The following is a 22175-nucleotide window of genomic DNA, read 5'->3' as shown; positions in this document are numbered from 1 at the left end:
TGAAACGAGATGAAAAAAAACAATATTATTTTACTATTTCAATATTTTTTACTAATAAACGATACTATACATGCTCATGATATAAAAAAAAAAAAAATAACTGGTGTTGTTAATCGATTTCGCTCACGTAAAACTACTAGCGTTTCATATGGTTTCGTCCAAGTTTTCGTAACTATTTTTCTGCACACGGTTTTTCTCGCGTATCTATCTTAACTTTATAATATTATAAAAGCGAAAGCAATAAATATCAGAAAGTATCAATAAGTCATTAGTGGTTTTCTCTTCTTTTTAGGAATTCATCATGGTTGTGGTCCTGGATCTTGACCGGTTTTTGCATAAACGCGACTATATTTCTTGCTATAAAGGAGAGTGTATGTGGCCATGGGAGGAAACCCATTTCTTGCGGGAAAATATTTGTCATATTTGCCACACGGAAGTTAATAACTCCATAAGGCACTTCCGTGTCATCATGAGTAGAAATACAATTCGTCGGCTTCTACTATCAAATTTTTTCTGGTGCAAATGTGGTTATAGTGTATATGATCACTATCCCCCAGACGAATGTTGCTCATAAATTCTTAATTTTAATTTGATTCTTTTTTTAAATTCATTGATCAGATCATTCCAAGAAGAATATGTTTTTATTTTCAAAAATAAAATTGATTTCTTAATCAAATTAACTCATTTTCTCTACGTGGACACAAGAAGGTACTAGGCAAGATCTACGTCGTCCAATAAACTATTAAATGGCATAATTGACTAACTGGTACAGATTTTTTTTTTTATTTCTTTCATTCTGTCATCATTGAAATAAATAAATAAATAAAAAACTAATCTATCCTAAATAACCGTAGGTAATGGAGCCAGACCGAATTATTGACGACGTCGGGCTTCCCGAAGCCAGCACTTCAAAAAGTGTGGTATGCTGCTAATAAATATTTGTATCAAATATTTTTGTTAATCAGGGAATTCTAACAAGTAAATATTTTTTTCAATTTTCATCTTTGTAGGGTACCGGAAGACATTTTCCCGATGACGACGATTATGATTGGCAGCCTAATCAAAGGCCTCATGACCTTGATATGTCTTATTCCGAGGTAGATATTTAACAATTTTTTTTTACTTTTTATTTTTAGAGTTTTGCACGCATTCTCCCTCTGATTAATTATAAATGAATATGATTATATTTGTCACATTATCAAAAAGAATTATCATAAATGGCAATTTACTCTTGTAGATACTCAGTGGGCCATTAGGCGAGGAGCTAAGAGTGGATTCGGGCAGTGAGGAAGAGGAGGAACCTATGTCGCTGGAGGAGCTTCGAGCTATCCTGGAAGAGACAGCCGAAGATGTTGAGGAAGATCCCGAAGAACACGAGAGGCTGTCTGAATCTTTCAATTGGTCAAGCGATTATAGTACATTTAGAGGTCAACCGGAAGTTTATTCCCAGGCAGGCGAGCGAGGTCCCAATATTAAGGAAACAGATCCTCTGAAGCTATTCACTCATGTTTGGGATCACGATATAATGAACAGTATTGTGGCACAGACCAACGAGTATGCCTGGCAAACGATAGCGCAAGCATCCGAGTTACCGGACGGTATCTCGGCGCATTCTCGATTAAATGATTGGGTAGAAACCACTACTGATGAGCTGTACAAGCTCTTTGCGGTGATGATTTTTATGTCGCTGATGGTCGCAGGACGTGTGAGTGAATACTGGAGCACGGGTACCCTGGCCATGCCAGGTTTTCGTAAACTTATGAGTATAAAACGGTACTGGCTACTCATGCGTTTCCTGCACTTTGTCGATAACAATACTATCAGTGTTCATGGTTCCGATCGTAAAGTTGCTAAGATACAACCCATCATTGACCATTGTAATAAAAAGTTTAATAGCATGTACACGCCTCGCAGAGAAATAAGCATTGACGAATCGTTGCTGCTTTTTAAAGGACGCTTGAGTTGGATTCAGTGTATCCGTACAAAAGCAGCACGGTTTGGTATCAAATTTTATGAACTTTGCGAGGCGGTTACAGGCTATTTGCTCAAATTTGAGGTTTACACGGGAAAAAAATATCCACAGACAGGGGACTCTGCGGAGGACTCCTTGTATGGCTTTACGAGCGCAAGTGCGAAAGTGGTGCTAAGGCTCATGCAAAGATTCCTCAACAAAGGTCACTGTCTTGTAATGGATAACTTTTATAATTCAGTTACTTTGACACGATTTTTAAAGTTGAATAAGACCGATGTCATCGGAACTCTGAACAGGCGAAGAATGGGGACACCGAGGGACATACAAATTCTCAACGAAAGGAAACTTCAAAAAGCAGCAGTGGTAAGTAGACACTGTGGTGACGTATCTGTCTTATCCTGGAAAGACGTTAAATTAGTAACCACAGTGTCGACTTACCACAATGCGGACATGTTGCCTGGAAGAAGAGCAGGACAACAAATATTGAAGCCTGTGGTTGTGCACGACTACAATAAGTACATGGGCGGTGTAGATTTAAAAGATCAAATGCTGTCCATGTACTTAATGGAACGCAAAAGGGGGATGAAATGGTACTTGAAAGTGTTCAAACGGCTAATAAATGTTAGCATTTTGAACATTTTTATCATACATCGCGAGAACAGCACAAATCCCCTCAGCCACAGGCAATTCAGATATAAATTGGCGGAGCAACTGGCTCAGAAATACCCAAATTTGACCTTATCTCGGCTAATAAATCCTCCTGCTCTTCTCCGCTTAGATGGTGATAATCACTTTCCAATCTATGCAGATTCTTTAGAAGATCGAGCGGGGAGCAAAAGAAACAAAATTAAAAGAAACCGCTGCGTTCGTTGCTCCTTAAAAAAAATACGGAAAGAAGTTAACACCGTTTGCCAGAAGTGTCAGAAGTTCCTTTGTCTCGGTCAATGTTGGATTGAATACCACACTCTCGAAAATTTATAAAATTTTGTCGCTAATGTAGGTATAACTAACATCGTGCCACAAAAAAACCCGACTACGGAAAAAAGCATCTGAAAAGTATGAAACAAGAATATATTCCAGAATCAACGAAATACGGTAGTGAGCATCTCCAGGTTATGGCCGTAGTCGCATGCCATTGTAAGCACTTAAATAAGCACGCATAAATCATAACGGCATGCGAATACGGCCATAACCTGGAGATGCTCACTATACCGTATTTCGTTGATTCTGGAATATATTCTTGTTTCATACTTTTCAGATGCTTTTTTCCGTAGTCGGGTTTTAGTTTTTATAACTTTTATTTTTATTTTTCTCTTTTTGGTGGCTTGTGACAATTACTCAAACTTCACGTTCAGGACAAATACCGTGTCTAGAGCATTTCCAAATAATACGGTCAACACACAAGAGATGGCGCTAGCAGGTCGAACAATTTCTAATTATTCAATCTTTGCTATTTTATTTTTTATTTATTTTAAGTAATATTTGTAATGCCAAATGGTATTTCAATACTCATTGAATCAAAACTAATGCAAGTACGTTATTTGTGAAGAAATCAATTTATTTAGTGCAACTTTTTCTGTCTCATCGGCTTTTTTTTTAAAGTAGCCTATTTTTTATAGAAAAAACTAGCCTATGACACTCCTGGTGTTAAGACGAATCAATCGACACCTCATTTGTCAAAATCTGATGAGTACTTTTTGAGCTACGGTCTAACAACCGATTCAGATACATACATACATACATAGGGTGTCAAACTCATTACCCTTCCTTTTTCCGTAAAGTGGTCATTTTTATTCTATGGTTATTGTCATTATTTAGAAAATTATCCTTTTCCTAGAAATTTTTCCTTTATTTTTATTGTCTTTTTAAGTATTTTTGTTTCCATTGCTTCAATTATAAATTTTGCAAGATCAGATTTTGAATAGAAGGAGGCGACGTAAATTATAATTGATCTTGAAAAATTCAGAAGGAATGGAAACGAAAAGATTTAAAAAGACAATAAAAAGAAAAAAGAAAGGAAATTTTTTTAGATTAAAATAAACCAATTAATTTTTTTTTATTTGTAACTAATTATAAGGAACAACTTTTAATGTTTGTTAATAATTTAATAAATAAAAAGATACAATTTTGTACACGTTTTTTATTTCTAATCCAGCATTAAAGATTTTTCAACAATCAAAAATAAACATCCTGTATCACCGGTCTATGTTATGGCGCGAAATTTAAAATGCTTACACACACATACAAAGGAACGCTCGCCGCTTCCTCGCGCCATTTCATTTCGGCCGTGCATACGACGGTAATTATTACGAGCGTGGGTCAATCACACGAAAGGTTAAACTATGGTAAGTGCCAGTAAGAGATAGAGGGCGACCACGCCCTACCGCAACCGGCTATCCCAGACTCCCGGCCGGTGCGGCATCACGCGGCCCAACCCTAACGACGTGTCACTGACCCGCACACACTAACAAGGTTGCACTATTTCCTCACGCCACAAAATCACTAAACATCACAAAAAATGGAGTACCACATCTGTATCAACTTACTTTTAATTTAAATAGTCCTATTAAATAAATAAATTAACTCGCTATTGCACAGCCTCGGTAATGCTGCACAACACCACTGCTCGAGCTCACTTCGTGGAATGTCGGCGAGCGCGGCAGGCAGAGTATATAAATGAGGCTGGTTATCGGGGCGCCCCTACCCCGCTGCGCCGACTTCTCCACCAATCGCACAGTACGGCACAATACATGAGTTTTCGTGGCCATATATGGTATTCCGCTGCAGGGAGCCTGCGCGAGGCCCCCGCACCCCGCGCATCCCCGCCGCTGATAGCGCGCCACTTGATAACGACGAGATCTCAAGGAACGCTCACATTGAACATTTAGCGATCAGACAGACGCTTCATACAGTATCGCAAACACATTTAACATACTACTTACTAGTATTTAATGCAGTTAGTACAGATGATAACTCGTTTTCTAAAGATAATGATAACGAAAGTTCCACCATAGGTTGTATTGGCAGGATTCCAAAAAAAACAACCACGCACGTTACACACTGCAGATGCAGATAGCGAATTGTGCAAACACTTAACACAGTAGCAATCCTAAGTTCGATAGTGACAGATGACAGATGTTCTGATACAGTTGTCAACTATTGTATTTTGCAAAATTATATTACATTTTAGCAAGAAAATGTTACGCTAATGCTATATCTATGCTATAATTTTGCAAAGCACAATTTTGGACGTGAACTTATATTAAACGATGAAATATATATTAAATAGATATCACTTACCAGTAATAAACGCGATAGAGATGAGACAATAACCGCAGCGTTCGCGAACCGTGAGAAATGAATGCCGGCTGGTTTCTTTCTGTTGCTCGCTCGCTCGTGGAGGTCGGTCGATCTGCTTCACTAGAATACGCCGTACGCCGGCGCCCCGCGACTTCAATCGACTCGCCCAATGGACCTCTGTAGGTGCCAAATAATATAAATTTTCCTACTAATTACGCCGCGATAACTAACAAAACGACCTACAAAATGCGCCCGCTGACAGACCTTACTGACAAATGTCAAGCAATTGTTACTATTCGAAAAAGGAATGTAATTATTTTTTCCGTAGAAATGGACTCGCCCAAGTTCCCCGCTTGCCGCAACCGATGGCCTTACGGGTAGAAAAGTTTAAATATCTTGGACATTACGTTACAGAGGACCTTGAGGACCAGGTTGACATAGAACGGGAACGTAGGGCATTGGCGGTTAGAAGTAATATGCTGGCCCGCAGGTTTGTGCGTTGTAGTAAACAAGTTAAAGTCACTCTATTTAAAGCCTACTGTCAGACTTTCTACACGTGCAGCCTGTGGTTCAGATATACGCAGAGGACGCTCAATGCCTTACGTGTCCAATATAACAACGGGTTTAGGATGTTGTTGGGGTTGCCCCGTTTTTGCAGTGCCTCCGGTATGTTTGCGGAAGCCAGGGTAGACGGCTTCCACGCGGTAATACGCAAGCGGCTCGTATCACTACTGAGCAGGGTCAGGAGCAGCACCAACAGCATCCTGCAGGTTATTGCGGAAAAGCAGGACTCAGACATCCTGAAAGCATTTATACGCGCACAAATTTTACTATAAATCTTATTATTTTGTAATTATGTATGGACATTGTTCTGAAATAAAGATTATTATTATTATTATTATTATATATGGGAATCGGTAAAATCCTGAGCTCTGATTGGTGGGCTGCGGCAACGGTCGTTGTACGACGTACGTACATGGCGTTCACAAACACGAGTACAAAGTTTTGTTTGTGTTTGTGTTTAGTAGCGAAACGATTCCATTCAATATCGTTTGCAAGGCGGCATTAAAATGAACCAAGTTATGAAGGTTGTCTTTGCAAAGTCATTTCTAGTAATTTTGCGTGTATTTGTGTTAGTCATGTTGTAGAAAATTTGTCCGTCTTTATTCCTAAATATTCCTTATTACCTGTAGGTGCCTAGGTAAGTACTTGGTTACTTAGTTAATTTTTGAGCAGCTTAATATTTTTCACCTAGGTAGGTATTTACATTTCTCGTTTCGATTACTTGCCACTGGCAGAAGTAAAACCAAATAGATACTATAAGTGATGGTTTGCTCCAGATGTATCCACTATTACCTACTGATATTAGATCAATAACTAGGTGGAAACGAAATAAGGGCCGTAACCGTAGGAACAGTAGCGCTATGAACCTAAGGCAGGTATAGTATGTAAACAGAATTGATAAAAAAGTAGGTATTAGGTACCTACCTATATGTATTTAGTTACCTGCTTTGTTTTCAAATTTCCGGGACTCGATGCATGAATTGTAAATTAAATTAATCTGTTTTAAAATGTACCTATATCTACAGTTGGTATCTAATTAGGTGCTTACCTATTTATTATTCAGATTTTTATTAAGATCAGTCGATGCAGTCAATAAACTATTTAGGTGAGTAAACTGAATAAGTAGGTACCTACTCTTTTTTTTCGTGCCATATACTTACTATACGTACATATCCAAAACCAAATCTTATAAAATGTACAAAAACTCAGTATTTGCACATTATTTCAAAAAGGTTATATTTTCTTCAGTCATTGACCTTTCGAGATAAGTCATCGTTTTGCCATTACGTAGGCACTTGGCAGTAAAGAATAGTTGAGATTCATTCACACATTGATTAATCATTATTCTCAGACTGAAAAATAGTAAATATAAGCCAAAAACGTAATAAATTTATTAAATTGTTTGATTACTTGTCGTGCAGTTCACCGGCTTGGCGCCTGTTTGCGTTGACCCCAAGGCATTGACTGGCTATCAAGAGTATTCAAGAGCCGCTAAGAGGTCGCAAGTGTCAATGCCACTGTATCTTATCTCCTCGCCCTCATCTATGACCTTAGGTATAAATTATTCTATTTGTAACACGTCCCTAAATAGTACCTACTTATCTATGGTAAAAAGACTCGTTCAAAGGTACGGAGTAATTTTACAAAAAGGTTATATATATTTATTAAATACTATTTATGTAGTAAAATATGTATTTATTAAATACAGATTAAAAAAGTCACTTATGTTTGTTTATAATTTACCTACTTACTTAGTTAATAAATTAACCGCAATGGGAAATCTGGAAACCATTAATATATTATGTATACAAATATGTAAAATATTCGTGTAAACTTTCGCATTTTTAATTATGTAAGCATTTAATTATAAATCTCGTATGGTAATTCAATGAAATCCGCCAATCAAACTAATCAAACACGTTCTAATTTATCTTCCTCAAATACTTACCTCTTAGCAAAATTCTTTGGCTTGAGGACAACAGATATCCAAATCCGTTAATAAAAATATATTTTGTGCTTAATAGGTATGTTTGAATAATATTAAAGCTCGGGGTCGTGTAGACTTGAATATCGCGACAATGAGTCATTCACTGGAGTCATTCTACTGTCCCTTGCATTAGCTGTGAGTGCTGTGACGCACACGGGCAAGGGTTGTCGGAGAACTAGTTAGTAGGTACTTATTCTGCTGTTGCCTCAACACAAAGGCACATTTAGACACGCATTTCCGATGGGTTGTTAGTTTTGTAAGCATTGTAAAATGAGAAAGGTCGTAAATAATGCGCCCTCTTTACACATTCTCTAAGACTACTAATTTGTGTTCTCTATCTAACTGTCTAAAATCTATCGGTCGTGGACTAATAAGTCTAGAAAGAAACATCAGTTGCAGTGTTGGGTACAGCAATACTGATCTGTAAAAAAACGTGAGAACTTGACTGCGAACACTTTCTGATTATTTATCATTAAATTGTAAAGATTGGATGAAAGTTTCATAGAAATGGTACTGTAATGGTAATGTTTGAGATCACGATGTCTTAACCTCTGGCATTACACGCTAGTTGTTTAGACAGAGCTGATTAAACAGCGTTTAATCTGTTCCGGGCTCTGCCGGCGATGGCGGGACATAATGCTGTAGTTGTGAGTCACGGCTCCGTCGCGCATGCGTACTACGACGATGAGTCAATACAGTTGACTCGAGGGACCAGTAATTCAGTTCCTTGTAAGTTATGACCTATGACTAATAAGTTACACATTTATTTATTTCTAAAGAACTCGTTTTACAAACTTACGTCGTTATCCGACGTTACGCTATGACATTGTCCAAGTAAAAGTTTACAAAACAATCACTAGCTAATGTTTCCAAAACAACGTCTTCAAGGTGGTTCAGTCTTACATGGACCTGACATGACATAGGCATAGAAACATTTACGTAGGTAATTACTTAATTACTGTAGTCTTAAATCTTTGAAGCACATGTTGTTTAAGGCATCTTAATTTACATAGGAGAGCGTTAAACAGACAGCTAAATAATCACACCTACCATCTCACCCCTGAAACTACGATCAGAAGAAGTCTATCGTAGCCAAACCATAAAAAAATCGACGAAATATATGAAATTTAAAATCAAACTACATTAATTTTTGCATGCCAAATTTTATACTGTTCGTGGTGAAACATTTGATCAAACAAGACGGACTTATTGAGTGTGGTATATGTAAGTACATAATATGTGCGAATTGCCACATCATGTAAAGTGTATGTTGATTTATCATATTAACTTATTGTGAGTCATTCACACCGGACATCGGATGAGTCCTTTCTGGAAGTACTTACTCATATATCATTACATGTCTAATGTTCCATGAATATAATTTCGCTACACTAAACGCAGATTTGATCCCCTTGTAGGAAAAGCGATTACGTGATCCACAAATGTTTGTCCTGGGTCTTGGTGTCTTTTTTGCGTGTGGCTTGAATGTTTGGGAAATCATCGGCGATACTAGAATTAAAAAAACTAAACGCTGGTTTCGTTAAATAACTATACAAAATTCTAACGTTATTATAATTATTTTCATCCTTTAAATAGATTATTCACTGGGTGGACGGAAATATCTAGGTACTTCTTACTGTAAAGATAATTAATTAGAATATTGATGGTTGCTTGCAGCTATGGCTATGGTTATAGCTAAACAATCCATTTAAATGTTGAATTGTTTTAACACTTCCTCCACTTCCTTCCACCAGTTCCTTAAATTTATTTTTGTTCTCTGAGAAAGCTTAACTCTACAGGATCACGACTATGAGAAATGACTCAACGAAGGAAACTCAGAGTATCGCATAGAATATAAACTCGAAAGACCATTGTATTGTAAAATGTTTCGGTATTGGAATACATAATTTGTTGTATTCTTGTATGGTGTGAATCACAATTAATGTGTGATGTATGAAGACCTTGGCGACACTTGTCGTTACGTGTTTTTGCCTTTAATCATATTTTTAACGAGTCATAAATTGCCTATCCAATTTAGATTAGTATCAATACCATAATTTGTGACTGTTTTACTCAATGTCACAACCATAGAAATCTAAATAACAAGGTAATAGAAATGGCATACACCGCGGCGATCTATCGAAACGCATGTCGCCGGTGGGCGGGGCTTCAACACATTCACAGCAAATAACTACGCAATCACGCACACATTAACATCGAGAAGACCAAGCAAACAACACTAGGCCGTACATCTATTGCAATAAGGTTGACTTTGACGTTGTATGGATTCACTAACTCACACAGTCATTACATTTTTTTGCATTAGTCGTAGTGATTACGTAAACTACACTAGGGATTGACTACGGGTCCGAAATATAATGAAAGACGAAATTATGAGTGACAATGTTTTTTGTTGTATTCTTCTATGGATTACATTATAATATGTACTTACAAAAAAAAAATCGCGGATTGACGGTTGACAAAAAAAAATATTATTAGGAAATACTTGGTAGGTAGATTTGGTATATACGGTGATTTTTTAGTCGTCTTACAAAAGCAGCCCAGTTCATGTATCCAATGACTAGTAAAGGTTCATAATAAAAAAATGGGTTTTTATGAGATTTGGATAAATTTAAATTGCAATTTTTATTCAATGCTATGCTATAACGCAAGGCGTACTTTTCGAAACATTCAGTTGCGAGCGCGGTCCGAGCCGTAACAATGGAGAGGGGCGCGGGCGGCGGCGGGCGGCAAGTTATCATGCATGCAACTAATTTCATAGTGTATATTCGGCCTAAGTTGTAGGGTACCAATTTCGTTTACCCGTGGTAGACATCCACTTGTCTTTTGTATTTATTTCAATCCTGTGGGAATCTGAAATAAAAATATATTCAATAATATGTTAACAAAAACAAACGACTATTAAAATTGTTACTTTTCGTATACAATGTTCATTTTGGATAATTTGTCCGCACTTAACCACATCACTATTTCCGACAGTTTTGTGCGGCCGTACCACTATAAATACGATCGTATTGAAAATATTATTTTTCGTTATACATTTCTCTTTTTACAACGGTGCATTTCCGTAAGTCTCTTACTGCAGAGGCAATGGTTAGTAAAGAATGCAATTGTTGCAGGATGGTGCGATATTCATATGGTTTATAATGAAGGTTATGTTTTGAAATTTAATTTTGCAATAACATCAATATTACTGCAATAATTTACTTACCGATAAAATGTTATCTATTTATTTATGTTATTACACGATGCAGATGAATTTCCAGCCTGAGAAACGCCGCAAAACACCATTTTTAGTGGTTCTTGCTGTGACAACGTTCCGCGAGCGACTGAGCGTAAGTTCGCGCGCTGGTGTCGTCCAGGACACCAGTGTGGCGACAAGGTCACGCGGCGTTGGCACTTCTATTACCTTGTTATTTAGATTTCTGTGGTCACAACTTATCAAAATAGAAGAAAATACCAATTTCTCTCTGGTCGTTCGTCTTAAAAAAGTTACAGTTTTGTCTTCCATAGTGGGTAATTATGCAAATCTTAATCAAAATAGTCATTGGAATTTTGCCATTCAAGTAATTTCACTGGCATAGGGACACAGTGGGCAATATAAAAAAAAAAGAAATGGGTATGCTATTCATAGCCCTTGTACTTACATACAAATTAATGTCTAGAAAATGGCTAGTGATAAAATATAAAGTTTTGATAGGTACTAACATTGATTTAGTGTTTATTAGTTCATTGTTTTAATGTCACAAAATCTTTTATACACTTTTAGTACATTATGAAAATAATTCAAAGTTTTTATCTTCTTGAAAGTATGTGCTCGCAATTTACTTTTGCTAAGTTTGCACCTAACACATCTAAAACTTTGTAAAAGTTCTTCTAAATTCAATTACTGAAAATGACAAGTTGAATAACTTTGTGTTATTGAAATTAGTATGTTGGCAATATTCAGAACACATAAACTCAACGACTTTTAGTAAATGCTACCTTGTGGAATATTATTTTGTGTAATAAGTAATATATACATCAAACATGCTGTAAGCATAATAATAACCAAAGTGTTCTTAAGTTTTAAATTTCTCTTAAATTATTCTGCGTCATAAACGGATTGATTTGAGATAAAACGGCGACGAACGTATAATTTTGAACGTGATTTGCACATATTAACAGAAGCTGGTAGACTTTCTTCTTGCTATAGGGAAAACGCTATGAAATAATAAATAATGCGAATATTTTTTCCGAAGTTAATATGTTATGAATAAGTTAATATGTGAATACACAATTTAAGAGAATAAATTTAGAAATAAATGGATCTGTCTGGTCTTTTTGTGTTTGTTTTTGCGCTAAGCTTTCACGGCTAAACCACGTGATCGATTTTTTTTATTCAAATGGTATAGTGCTAGCTTAGACACCAAGGAAGGATATAAAACATTTTTTAAGTGCAACTGTGCAACAGACTGGCTAAAGCGGCAATCTCGATAATAATATGGCGATGATCTTAATTTGTCAATACTTCTTTACACGGTAAGAGGCTTTCGTTAACCTAAGGGACATTTACAGGCAATTATTAAACGTAAAAAATGCCATAATGTTTTCCTCTTCCAAAATAAATAATGTTGGTCTTTAGATTGCTGCTCACGGACTCGAAAGTGTCTCAGTATGCTGAACAGTATTTTCGTAGGTGTTACGTTTATCGATCGATTTGGTAACTTGTTTACGACTACAGAGAAATATACCTACATGGAGCTTATGATATACGAACAACGAAATTTGTGCGAATGAGCTCGGAATTTTTATTTTCCCCAATTCTGCTATTTACAATGGTCCATGAATAGTGAAAATTGGATTAAATTGGCACTATTCGTAATATTCTAAGCATTTTTCCAAAACAATAATTGTAAATTTAGTACGGATCGGAACACTCACGGTAAATACAATGAATTTCCAATTATTGTGTTGGTAAAATGCTGCCATTCAATCATCGCCCATTGTAATAGCATTCCTATATTGTAATTAGCAGATTCGGGGCCCAAAGATGCTATCATTGCAAATTGAAAATGATAGCATTTTATACAGCCAAAATAATATTAATACTTAATCAAAGCTTATGTAGCTGATTAAGTAGGCTGACATCTTAAGTAGTAAGTATTACTTAATAAGAAATCTGTCGACTCTGGTAGATCGTTAGATATTGAAGTTTCACTTAATTTACGACCGACTTAATACGTAGTTTATATGTTTTATAATAATCTAGTTATTTTCTATTAGAAATGCGTTGTTTCTAAAGTAATCGCATATTTTTGTAATATTAAAATATTCAGCTCATTAATAAACTATAGTCCAACAGTTTTCAAAGAGTGGTATCATTAAACCCCGATTAGGAGAGGTGAGGAGAATTTATATATTTTGAAGTACAGGCATTTAACAATGATAGCGTTTTCTAACAACCGCATTTACCGCCTGCCATCTCCCACAGACAAAATTTGACATATATGGTCGCATGGCATATTGCAGAATTGGGCCCCTGGATCCGCCATTGTAGCTAGCTGTAGGCATTCTACTCATAATGGATACAATTCAGCTGTAAGTAGGACAGGAATTAATTGTCCATGATCACATTTCACGTGTGATCGCGTCACTGGACTGCGATCTGATGCAAACTGGCCTACTTCCAGATTTAGAAAACCACCTTCCATATAAGTATGTATAATATAATAACTCGCTATTGTAAATCTTATCACAAAGCCCCTAAGATTTAATTTTATTTGGAATTAGTATTTTAAAATGGCCACGTGATAAAAGGACGACTGACAAAGGGCGAACCGGACAGGTTGTCCTTTTGTGAGGATTTTTTATCAACCTGTCAGCCCAGAAGCAGAGAGCTTTTGCTATTTAAAAATTAAAATGCTTGCGAGGTAGGTATACATACCAACCTTAATTATTGGATTGATTTGCAAGAGAAAACAAAATGCGCCTAAGAGAAATTGTGGTCTCGACAAAATTTATGGATAATGATGATGATCATTGTAACATAAAACTTTCGTTATTTTAACTCTTTCTTCTTTAAAATGTTCACTAAATAATTCATTTATAAATAATTATAAATTCATCAATTCATTTCTATTTTCAATTCATGTAATCAATGAATATTTTATTATTTTACCAATCCGTGTCAATCTATATTTTTAAATGATTGTGTTATTAATTAAGTCAATCAGTCTTTAAATTTAAAAAGATTTTAAATAATTGTGATTTTTATAGGTATGCATTTATTTATTACTGGCTATTGCATCATTTAGCAAAAATGAAAAATCTACACAAATTCTCGAAACCTCGTGATGTACTAAAACGGTTGGATAGCTGATTCAACATTGCCAAAAATATTAACAACCTTATGCGACTACATTAAGGTTCGAATCAGCTTCGCTGGCAAGAATCGCAAGTTGGTATGAAACCGCATACCAGTCTAGCCGTTCAGACGCGTTAGGGGAGCTCGAGGCGGCGGCGGAGGGGGGGGGGCGAGGGAGGTTGGCAGGGAGCGAGAGGATCGATCGCGCGCCCGTTTACGCCCTTGACCCTGCGTCGGGGTGGGCCTGTGCACTGTGCATGTGTGCTGGGGTGTCGGCGGATCTCATGCGGTGAATATTTGACGAGAAATTTATCTGGCCGAAGTAATATAGGCACACTGGGCACGTGATGTGAATAGCTTAGCCTTTTTACTAGATTGGGATTACTCAGACAATAAGCAGGATACGCCAGAATAAAAAGTCCAAGTAGAGCTCACCATAGTCGTAGATTTATTGCAATCATGCATATCTGTCCCGAGACTATCTCTATACTAATTTAATAAATGTGTAAAGTGTATTTATGAAATATTAAATCATATGCTCAAAGAACACCCAAACTAAATCAAGATGTTTGTTCCCTGCGCAAATTGAACCTGAGATAGGTATGTCGCTGAAGCGCCGAAATAACACCGAAAATAAATATTACCTTTCCGGCAAAGTAGAAACCTAACATTAGTAAAACGGTCAAAAAGTTGTAGAATTAATCGTCGTAAAAATAATGCATTTAGATTACAAGAGCTTATTGGATTAGCTACTGATGGATTACCATTTATGTAATCAAACGTTCATGTTGAAGCCATTTAGAAGCAAAACAAGGACTCGCAACATTTATTATTACAATTACGTGAAAGTATGGGAGGTTAAAAGTATGACTAGGTACAACATGACTATCATGATTTGTTACAAAAATATACATAAGTATACGAATAGCATCGTCAGTGACCACGGATTGCTAACTGCTTCTGGGTGAAAACACAAAAAAAAACAGTCGAGATATTCGATAAATTTACAAATGGTTCCTAATATTTATCCTAATCATCACATTTTAACGACTTGCTAGCCCATTTACAAAGTGTGAACTGCCAAATCAAATCAGTTCTTCTTAATTTGAGGATTTGGAGAAACTGTGGGATGAATACTTAACACATACCAACATTGCCAACTTAATCACACCGAAATAGGTCATGTTTATATTAGCTAATCAACATACTTCATTAACCCTAGAAAGATAATCATATTGTGACGTACGTTAAAGATAATCATGCGTAAAATTGACGCATGTGTTTTATCGGTCTGTATATCGAGGTTTATTTATTAATTTGAATAGATATTAAGTTTTATTATATTTACACTTACATACTAATAATAAATTCAACAAACTATTTATTTATGTTTATTTATTTATTAAAAAAAAACAAAAACTCAAAATTTCTTCTATAAAGTAACAAAACTTTTAAACATTCTCTCTTTTACAAAAATAAACTTATTTTGTACTTTAAAAACAGTCATGTTGTATTATAAAATAAGTAATTAGCTTAACTTATACATAATAGAAACAAATTATACTTATTAGTCAGTCAGAAACAACTTTGGCACATATCAATATTATGCTCTCGACAAATAACTTTTTTGCATTTTTTGCACGATGCATTTGCCTTTCGCCTTATTTTAGAGGGGCAGTAAGTACAGTAAGTACGTTTTTTCGTTACTGGCTCTTCAGTACTGTCATCTGATGTACCAGGCACTTCATTTGGCAAAATATTAGAGATATTATCGCGCAAATATCTCTTCAAAGTAGGAGCTTCTAAACGCTTACGCATAAACGATGACGTCAGGCTCATGTAAAGGTTTCTCATAAATTTTTTGCGACTTTGAACCTTTTCTCCCTTGCTACTGACATTATGGCTGTATATAATAAAAGAATTTATGCAGGCAATGTTTATCATTCCGTACAATAATGCCATAGGCCACCTATTCGTCTTCCTACTGCAGGTCATCACAGAACACATTTGGTCTAGCGTGTCCACTCCGCCTTTAGTTTGATTATAATACATAACCATTTGCGGTTTACCGGTACTTTCGTTGATAGAAGCATCCTCATCACAAGATGATAATAAGTATACCATCTTAGCTGGCTTCGGTTTATATGAGACGAGAGTAAGGGGTCCGTCAAAACAAAACATCGATGTTCCCACTGGCCTGGAGCGACTGTTTTTCAGTACTTCCGGTATCTCGCGTTTGTTTGATCGCACGGTTCCCACAATGGTTAACTTATACGGTTCTTGTAGTAAGTTTTTTGCCAAAGGGATTGAGGTGAACCAATTGTCACACGTAATATTACGACAACTACCGTGCACAGGCTTTGATAACTCCTTCACGTAGTATTCACCGAGTGGTACTCCGTTGGTCTGTGTTCCTCTTCCCAAATAAGGCATTCCATTTATCATATACTTTGTACCACTGTCACACATCATGAGGATTTTTATTCCATACTTACTTGGCTTGTTTGGGATATACATCCTAAACGGACACCGTCCTCTAAAACCAAGTAACTGTTCATCTATGGTCAAATGAGCCCCTGGAGTGTAATTTTGTATGCACTGATGGATAAAGAGATCCCATATTTTTCTAACAGGAGTAAATACATCGTTTTCTCGAAGTGTGGGCCGTATACTTTTGTCATCCATTCTAAGACATCGTATCAAAAAATCAAAACGATCACGACTCATTACAGAGACGTACACCATTGACAAAGATCGATCAAAGAGGTCATCTGTGGACATGTGGTTATCTTTTCTCACTGCTGTCATTACCAGAATACCAAAGAAAGCATAGATTTCATCTTCATTCGTGTCACGAAATGTAGCACCTGTCATAGATTCCCGACGTTTCAATGATATCTCAGCATTTGTCCATTTTACAATTTCCGAAATTATCTCATCAGTAAAAAATAGTTTGAAGCATAAAAGTGGGTCATATATATTGCGGCACATACGCGTCGGACCTCTTTGAGATCTGACAATGTTCAGTGCAGAGACTCGGCTACGCCTCGTGGACTTTGAAGTTGACCAACAATGTTTATTCTTACCTCTAATAGTCCTCTGTGGCAAGGTCAAGATTTTGTTAGAAGCCAATGAAGAACCTGGTTGTTCAATAACATTTTGTTCGTCTAATATTTCACTACCGCTTGACGTTGGCTGCACTTCATGTACCTCATCTATAAACGCTTCTTCTGTATCGCTCTGGACGTCATCTTCACTTACGTGATCTGATATTTCACTGTCAGAATCCTCACCAACAAGCTCGTCATCGCTTTGCAGAAGAGCAGAGAGGATATGCTCATCGTCTAAAGAACTACCCATTTTATTATATATTAGTCACGATATCTATAACAAGAAAATATATATATAATAAGTTATCACGTAAGTAGAACATGAAATAACAATATAATTATCGTATGAGTTAAATCTTAAAAGTCACGTAAAAGATAATCATGCGTCATTTTGACTCACGCGGTCGTTATAGTTCAAAATCAGTGACACTTACCGCATTGACAAGCACGCCTCACGGGAGCTCCAAGCGGCGACTGAGATGTCCTAAACGCACAGCGACGGATTCGCGCTATTTAGAAAGAGAGAGCAATATTTCAAGAATGCATGCGTCAATTTTACGCAGACTATCTTTCTAGGGTTAAAAAAGCGTGAGTAACTGGAAACCCGTTTCCTGGCTCGATTAATGAACGATAACAACATAGTAACACAATCATAGTAGGTACATACTATAAATAGGTTGGTAGCACGCGAGAGCTTTTACTACAACACACTGTTGGCAAAGGCAACAAACGCAGTCTGCCAAGTAACGCGTCTGAAAGTTTCTGAACAGTTGCAATACCAGTGACGTCACGCACGCAGCAGACTCAACAGACACGCCGTGGGTGTGTCGATCTAATTATATCCGTGTATTTTGGGATTTCGTCTAAACATTGCTCTAGGTCAGCTATTATAAACCACACTATCCAACACAACGTAGGGATGCGCCTCTGACGCACTCTCTGTTTTGTAAACCTCAGAAAACCAAAACAAATAATTCAAACTATTTACATGAACGTGAAAACACAAGTCAACTGTCAAAACAGTCTACAGAAAGTCGCTAAATATTTTGATATATCACATAACCAGATTAGAAAACTGATCCGAATATTAATGTATTATTGAAATGAAACTGAATTCGACGATCAGCTGCTTAGAGAAATCGTCGTGTGAAAATATACATATTCATGCATGATATATCATCCTACTTTGTTTTGATAGAGACATGGGTACCTTGTTTAGACACGTAACGACCAGTAATTATAGGTGTAATCGTTTGTGTCACGATCATGGAGTGTTAGTCGAGGTTATTATGATATAAGAAACAATGATAAGAAAGTTATTGATAAACTTAATGACATTATCGGAATTTATTTAACATAAGCCGTTTAAAGCCGCCTATAATAAGAAATAAGTAAATAGAGCCCACAACCGCAATCAATATTATACTAATTAATGTCTGTTTTGAATTACTGTGTAATGATGAGGAATTCCAATACCTAACGTGTTATAAATAATTTAAACTACGGTAATAAAGTTTCCTGTTCACGTTCCCTGAATCTAAAAGGTGCGGTTTTCCCTATTCCAATCGAAATATGGCGACCTCGCCCATGCAGCCGTGGAGTGGCTACCTAGTACAAGTACCTACCCACAGTCGCTCCATTAGCGATATTAAATGCAGCACGATTATTGTTTCGTTCGCTAGAAGTTCTCATTACTCCAATTAGTTGATAGCTAGGTATCTAGATAATATCTACTCGTTAACTTGATAAGTGTTTCTTTGAATTAATGGAAATGATAGGCCAGTGGAAATGATTAAATTCTTTTACCGATAAAGGATTAGCTGTACTATAATCTCGTTATCTCTATTGCTATGCGCTAAAATTAATATAATTTTATTAGTCCCGTTAAACATTAATCTGTCGGTAATAATGAAACGTTACGCAATAAAGATAAGTTTTCGGACTTCGAGTTCCGATGATAAACGAAAATAAGTTAAGAGAAATAAACTTTAAGACTGGCATGACTTAGCGGATTGTTACAACTCAAGACATTATGACTGTCAAATACGGACTGAACGGTACTCTATCTTTCACTTACCAAGCTAAATATGTGGGTAATGAGATGAAAGGAAAGAAAGCAAGAAAAATGCAAGTTTATACCGGTATATAAATTATCTTTTATTACAAATGTTCAGGTTAGTAACGATTTATAAATAAATAAAAATCTTTGTCAAAAATTACGGAATGACAAGTTTCCGCTTCAATTACGTAATATGCATATTACGATACCTTACAACCTAGTTTTTAAATACTGAACTTAAACACAAGATCACAAGCGTAATTTGAGCCGCCCAATTAGGGGCCTGGTGTAGGGCATCATAAATTAGGAATAGTCTTACTTGTAGCTTAGAAGCACTTCCTGTGCACGATGGAGGGGCCGGACTCATCGTACTCCTGTTTCGAGATCCACATCTGCTGGAAGGTGGAGAGGGAGGCGAGGATGGAACCACCGATCCATACGGAGTATTTCCTCTCTGGAGGTGCGATGATCTTGATCTTCATGGTGGATGGGGCCAGGGCTGTGATTTCCTTCTGCATACGGTCAGCGATGCCTGGGTACATGGTAGTACCACCAGACAGAACTGTGTTGGCGTACAGGTCCTTACGGATGTCGACGTCGCACTTCATGATCGAGTTGTAGGTGGTCTCGTGGATGCCGTTAGCTTCCATTCCCAAGAATGAGGGCTGGAAGAGAGCTTCAGGGCAACGGAATCTTTCGTTTCCGATGGTGATGACTTGTCCGTCGGGAAGTTCGTAGGACTTCTCCAGGGAGCTGCTGGAGGCGGCGGTGGCCATCTCCTGCTCGAAGTCGAGCGCGACGTAGCAGAGCTTCTCCTTGATGTCGCGCACGATCTCACGCTCGGCGGTGGTGGTGAACGAGTAGCCGCGCTCGGTGAGGATCTTCATCAGGTAGTCTGTGAGGTCGCGGCCGGCCAAGTCCAGACGCAGGATGGCGTGCGGCAGCGCGTAGCCCTCGTAGATGGGCACCGTGTGCGAGACACCGTCGCCGGAGTCCAGCACGATACCGGTGGTACGACCGGAGGCGTATAGCGAGAGCACGGCCTGGATGGCGACGTACATGGCGGGCGTGTTGAACGTCTCGAACATGATCTGTGTCATCTTCTCTCTGCGAAACAAAGGGCACGGTCAGAGTGTGTTCCTGTTCCATCCTGCAGTGTTAGCGAGGACTAACACTAGTGGCTGGAGAGTGCAGACACAGTAGGGTGTCGGGACCTACCTGTTGGCCTTGGGGTTGAGCGGGGCCTCGGTGAGCAGCACGGGGTGCTCCTCAGGGGCCACACGCAGCTCATTGTAGAAGGTGTGGTGCCAGATCTTCTCCATGTCGTCCCAGTTGGTGACGATGCCGTGCTCGATGGGGTACTTGAGCGTGAGGATACCTCTCTTGCTCTGGGCCTCGTCTCCTACGTACGAGTCCTTCTGTCCCATGCCGACCATGACGCCCTGGTGGCGCGGCCTGCCCACAATCGAGGGGAACACGGCGCGGGGCGCGTCGTCTCCCGCGAACCCGGCCTTGCACATACCGGAGCCATTGTCTACTACCAACGCAGCAACTTCCTCGTCGCACATTTTGATTTAGTCTGAAATAAACAAAGATTTAAATGAAAAAGGTATTTTAAAATCACAAGAATGACGCAAGTGAAATGAGTATGAATTACGTAAAAAACGCCTCGTGGTCAATTATAACACAGGTACACGTCATGCTTCATTCAAAGAAATACTTTATTAAATTATTTTGTATAGAATAAAGTTTTAAATGGTACAGGTTAATAAATAAATGTTATCACAAGTATTATCGTACCAAAACCGAAATAATTTATAATGAGACGGTAAAACCAGTTTACTCCACTTTATCGTTCACTCCGGGGATCGAACCCAAAACCACGTAATTAGCTGACGTGTTTGTCACAGGTAAAACCAAAAAGGCAATGATCGTTTAAAATTCACCAAGTCCATATGAAAATCACTTCACTTTTATGTTACGTAAATATGTTACGTAATATGTTTTTGTCACAGGTGTTAAAAACGAAACACTGGTTTTAAAACTCTGTTAAAATTATAAATGTTTAAAAACTTTCAATAATCTTAATACTAAATTCCACAATTAAATGATTTAAAGAACAAAACTTACTGTTAAATTAAGTTAATGACTAGGTACGACTCGTGCTGCTTCGGTCAAGCACACCTTACTAAATGAGAACCGGCTCTTGAGGATAAACTATATAAAACGCGCCTTATCAGAGTTCACACACTATCGGCAACTATTTATTTTCCGCCAATCACAAGCTGCCTGATGCTGCCTCAATTTTTGTCACCATATATGGTAACGCACTCGGCTCTATCCACAATCTGGTGATAACGATATGCCTTGATAACGATTGTAATGGCACTACACTTTATCTAAAGCTAACGGTACACGAAAACACTCACGTACCGCCGTAGCCGCGCACAACACACTCGCTCGGGGTCACAATTATACTTCTTTAAAATGCTGAAATTTCTCTTCAGCTCGGACTTTCTCTATGATTCAGCTGTTTTGCGCTAATTGCCGCAAACGCCTAACATTAACCTACAAATATTTAATTAGTTTAGAACTCTACCGTTGATATTCTCATTATAATTATGAAGAGATCAGAAAGCATTACTAACTGACGGATAAGATGGTAGATATCTCATCTCATTCTAGTTGGTAGGATGTTACAGTGAGTGCACGGTACTGCTATCTTTCAATTAATTCAAAGGCAACTGGGTTGTCTGCTCTTGGCAGACTTAAATAGCTTATTGAGACTCATTCATGGGTTGCTAGTAGACGACGCA

At 37.6% G+C, this 22175-nt stretch overlaps 2 protein-coding genes and 1 long non-coding RNA gene across 3 annotated transcripts; 1 reads left to right on the top strand and 2 right to left on the bottom strand.

Moving 5' to 3' along the window:
* Positions 1 to 257: 257 nt before the first annotated feature.
* Positions 258 to 3009, top strand: LOC113506181 (piggyBac transposable element-derived protein 4-like). Its single transcript, XM_026889033.1, has 4 exons — positions 258 to 766; positions 855 to 920; positions 1011 to 1097; positions 1238 to 3009. The coding sequence occupies exons 2-4, from the start codon at positions 858 to 860 to the stop codon at positions 2951 to 2953; spliced, it is 1866 nt and encodes a 621-aa protein (XP_026744834.1). The 5' UTR covers positions 258 to 766; positions 855 to 857; the 3' UTR covers positions 2954 to 3009.
* Positions 3010 to 4096: 1087 nt separating this feature from the next.
* On the bottom strand, positions 4097 to 5641 carry LOC113506180. The gene is made up of 2 exons (XR_003401701.1): positions 5537 to 5641; positions 4097 to 5449 (listed from the first exon to the last, which is right to left on the bottom strand). It is a non-coding gene; the product is annotated as an uncharacterized LOC113506180 (long non-coding RNA).
* A 13791-nt stretch (positions 5642 to 19432) lies between these two features.
* LOC113506179 (actin, cytoplasmic A3a) lies at positions 19433 to 21594 on the bottom strand. The gene is made up of 3 exons (XM_026889032.1): positions 21490 to 21594; positions 20578 to 20938; positions 19433 to 20466 (listed from the first exon to the last, which is right to left on the bottom strand). The coding sequence occupies exons 2-3, from the start codon at positions 20925 to 20927 to the stop codon at positions 19686 to 19688; spliced, it is 1131 nt and encodes a 376-aa protein (XP_026744833.1). The 5' UTR covers positions 20928 to 20938; positions 21490 to 21594; the 3' UTR covers positions 19433 to 19685.
* Between the last annotated feature and the right edge of the window lie 581 nt (positions 21595 to 22175).

This window comes from Trichoplusia ni, assembly GCF_003590095.1.
Source record: "Trichoplusia ni isolate ovarian cell line Hi5 chromosome 3 unlocalized genomic scaffold, tn1 tig00003252_group2, whole genome shotgun sequence".
Taxonomy (NCBI): Eukaryota; Metazoa; Arthropoda; class Insecta; order Lepidoptera; family Noctuidae; genus Trichoplusia; species Trichoplusia ni.
This window is presented reverse-complemented; position numbering and strand designations above follow the sequence as displayed.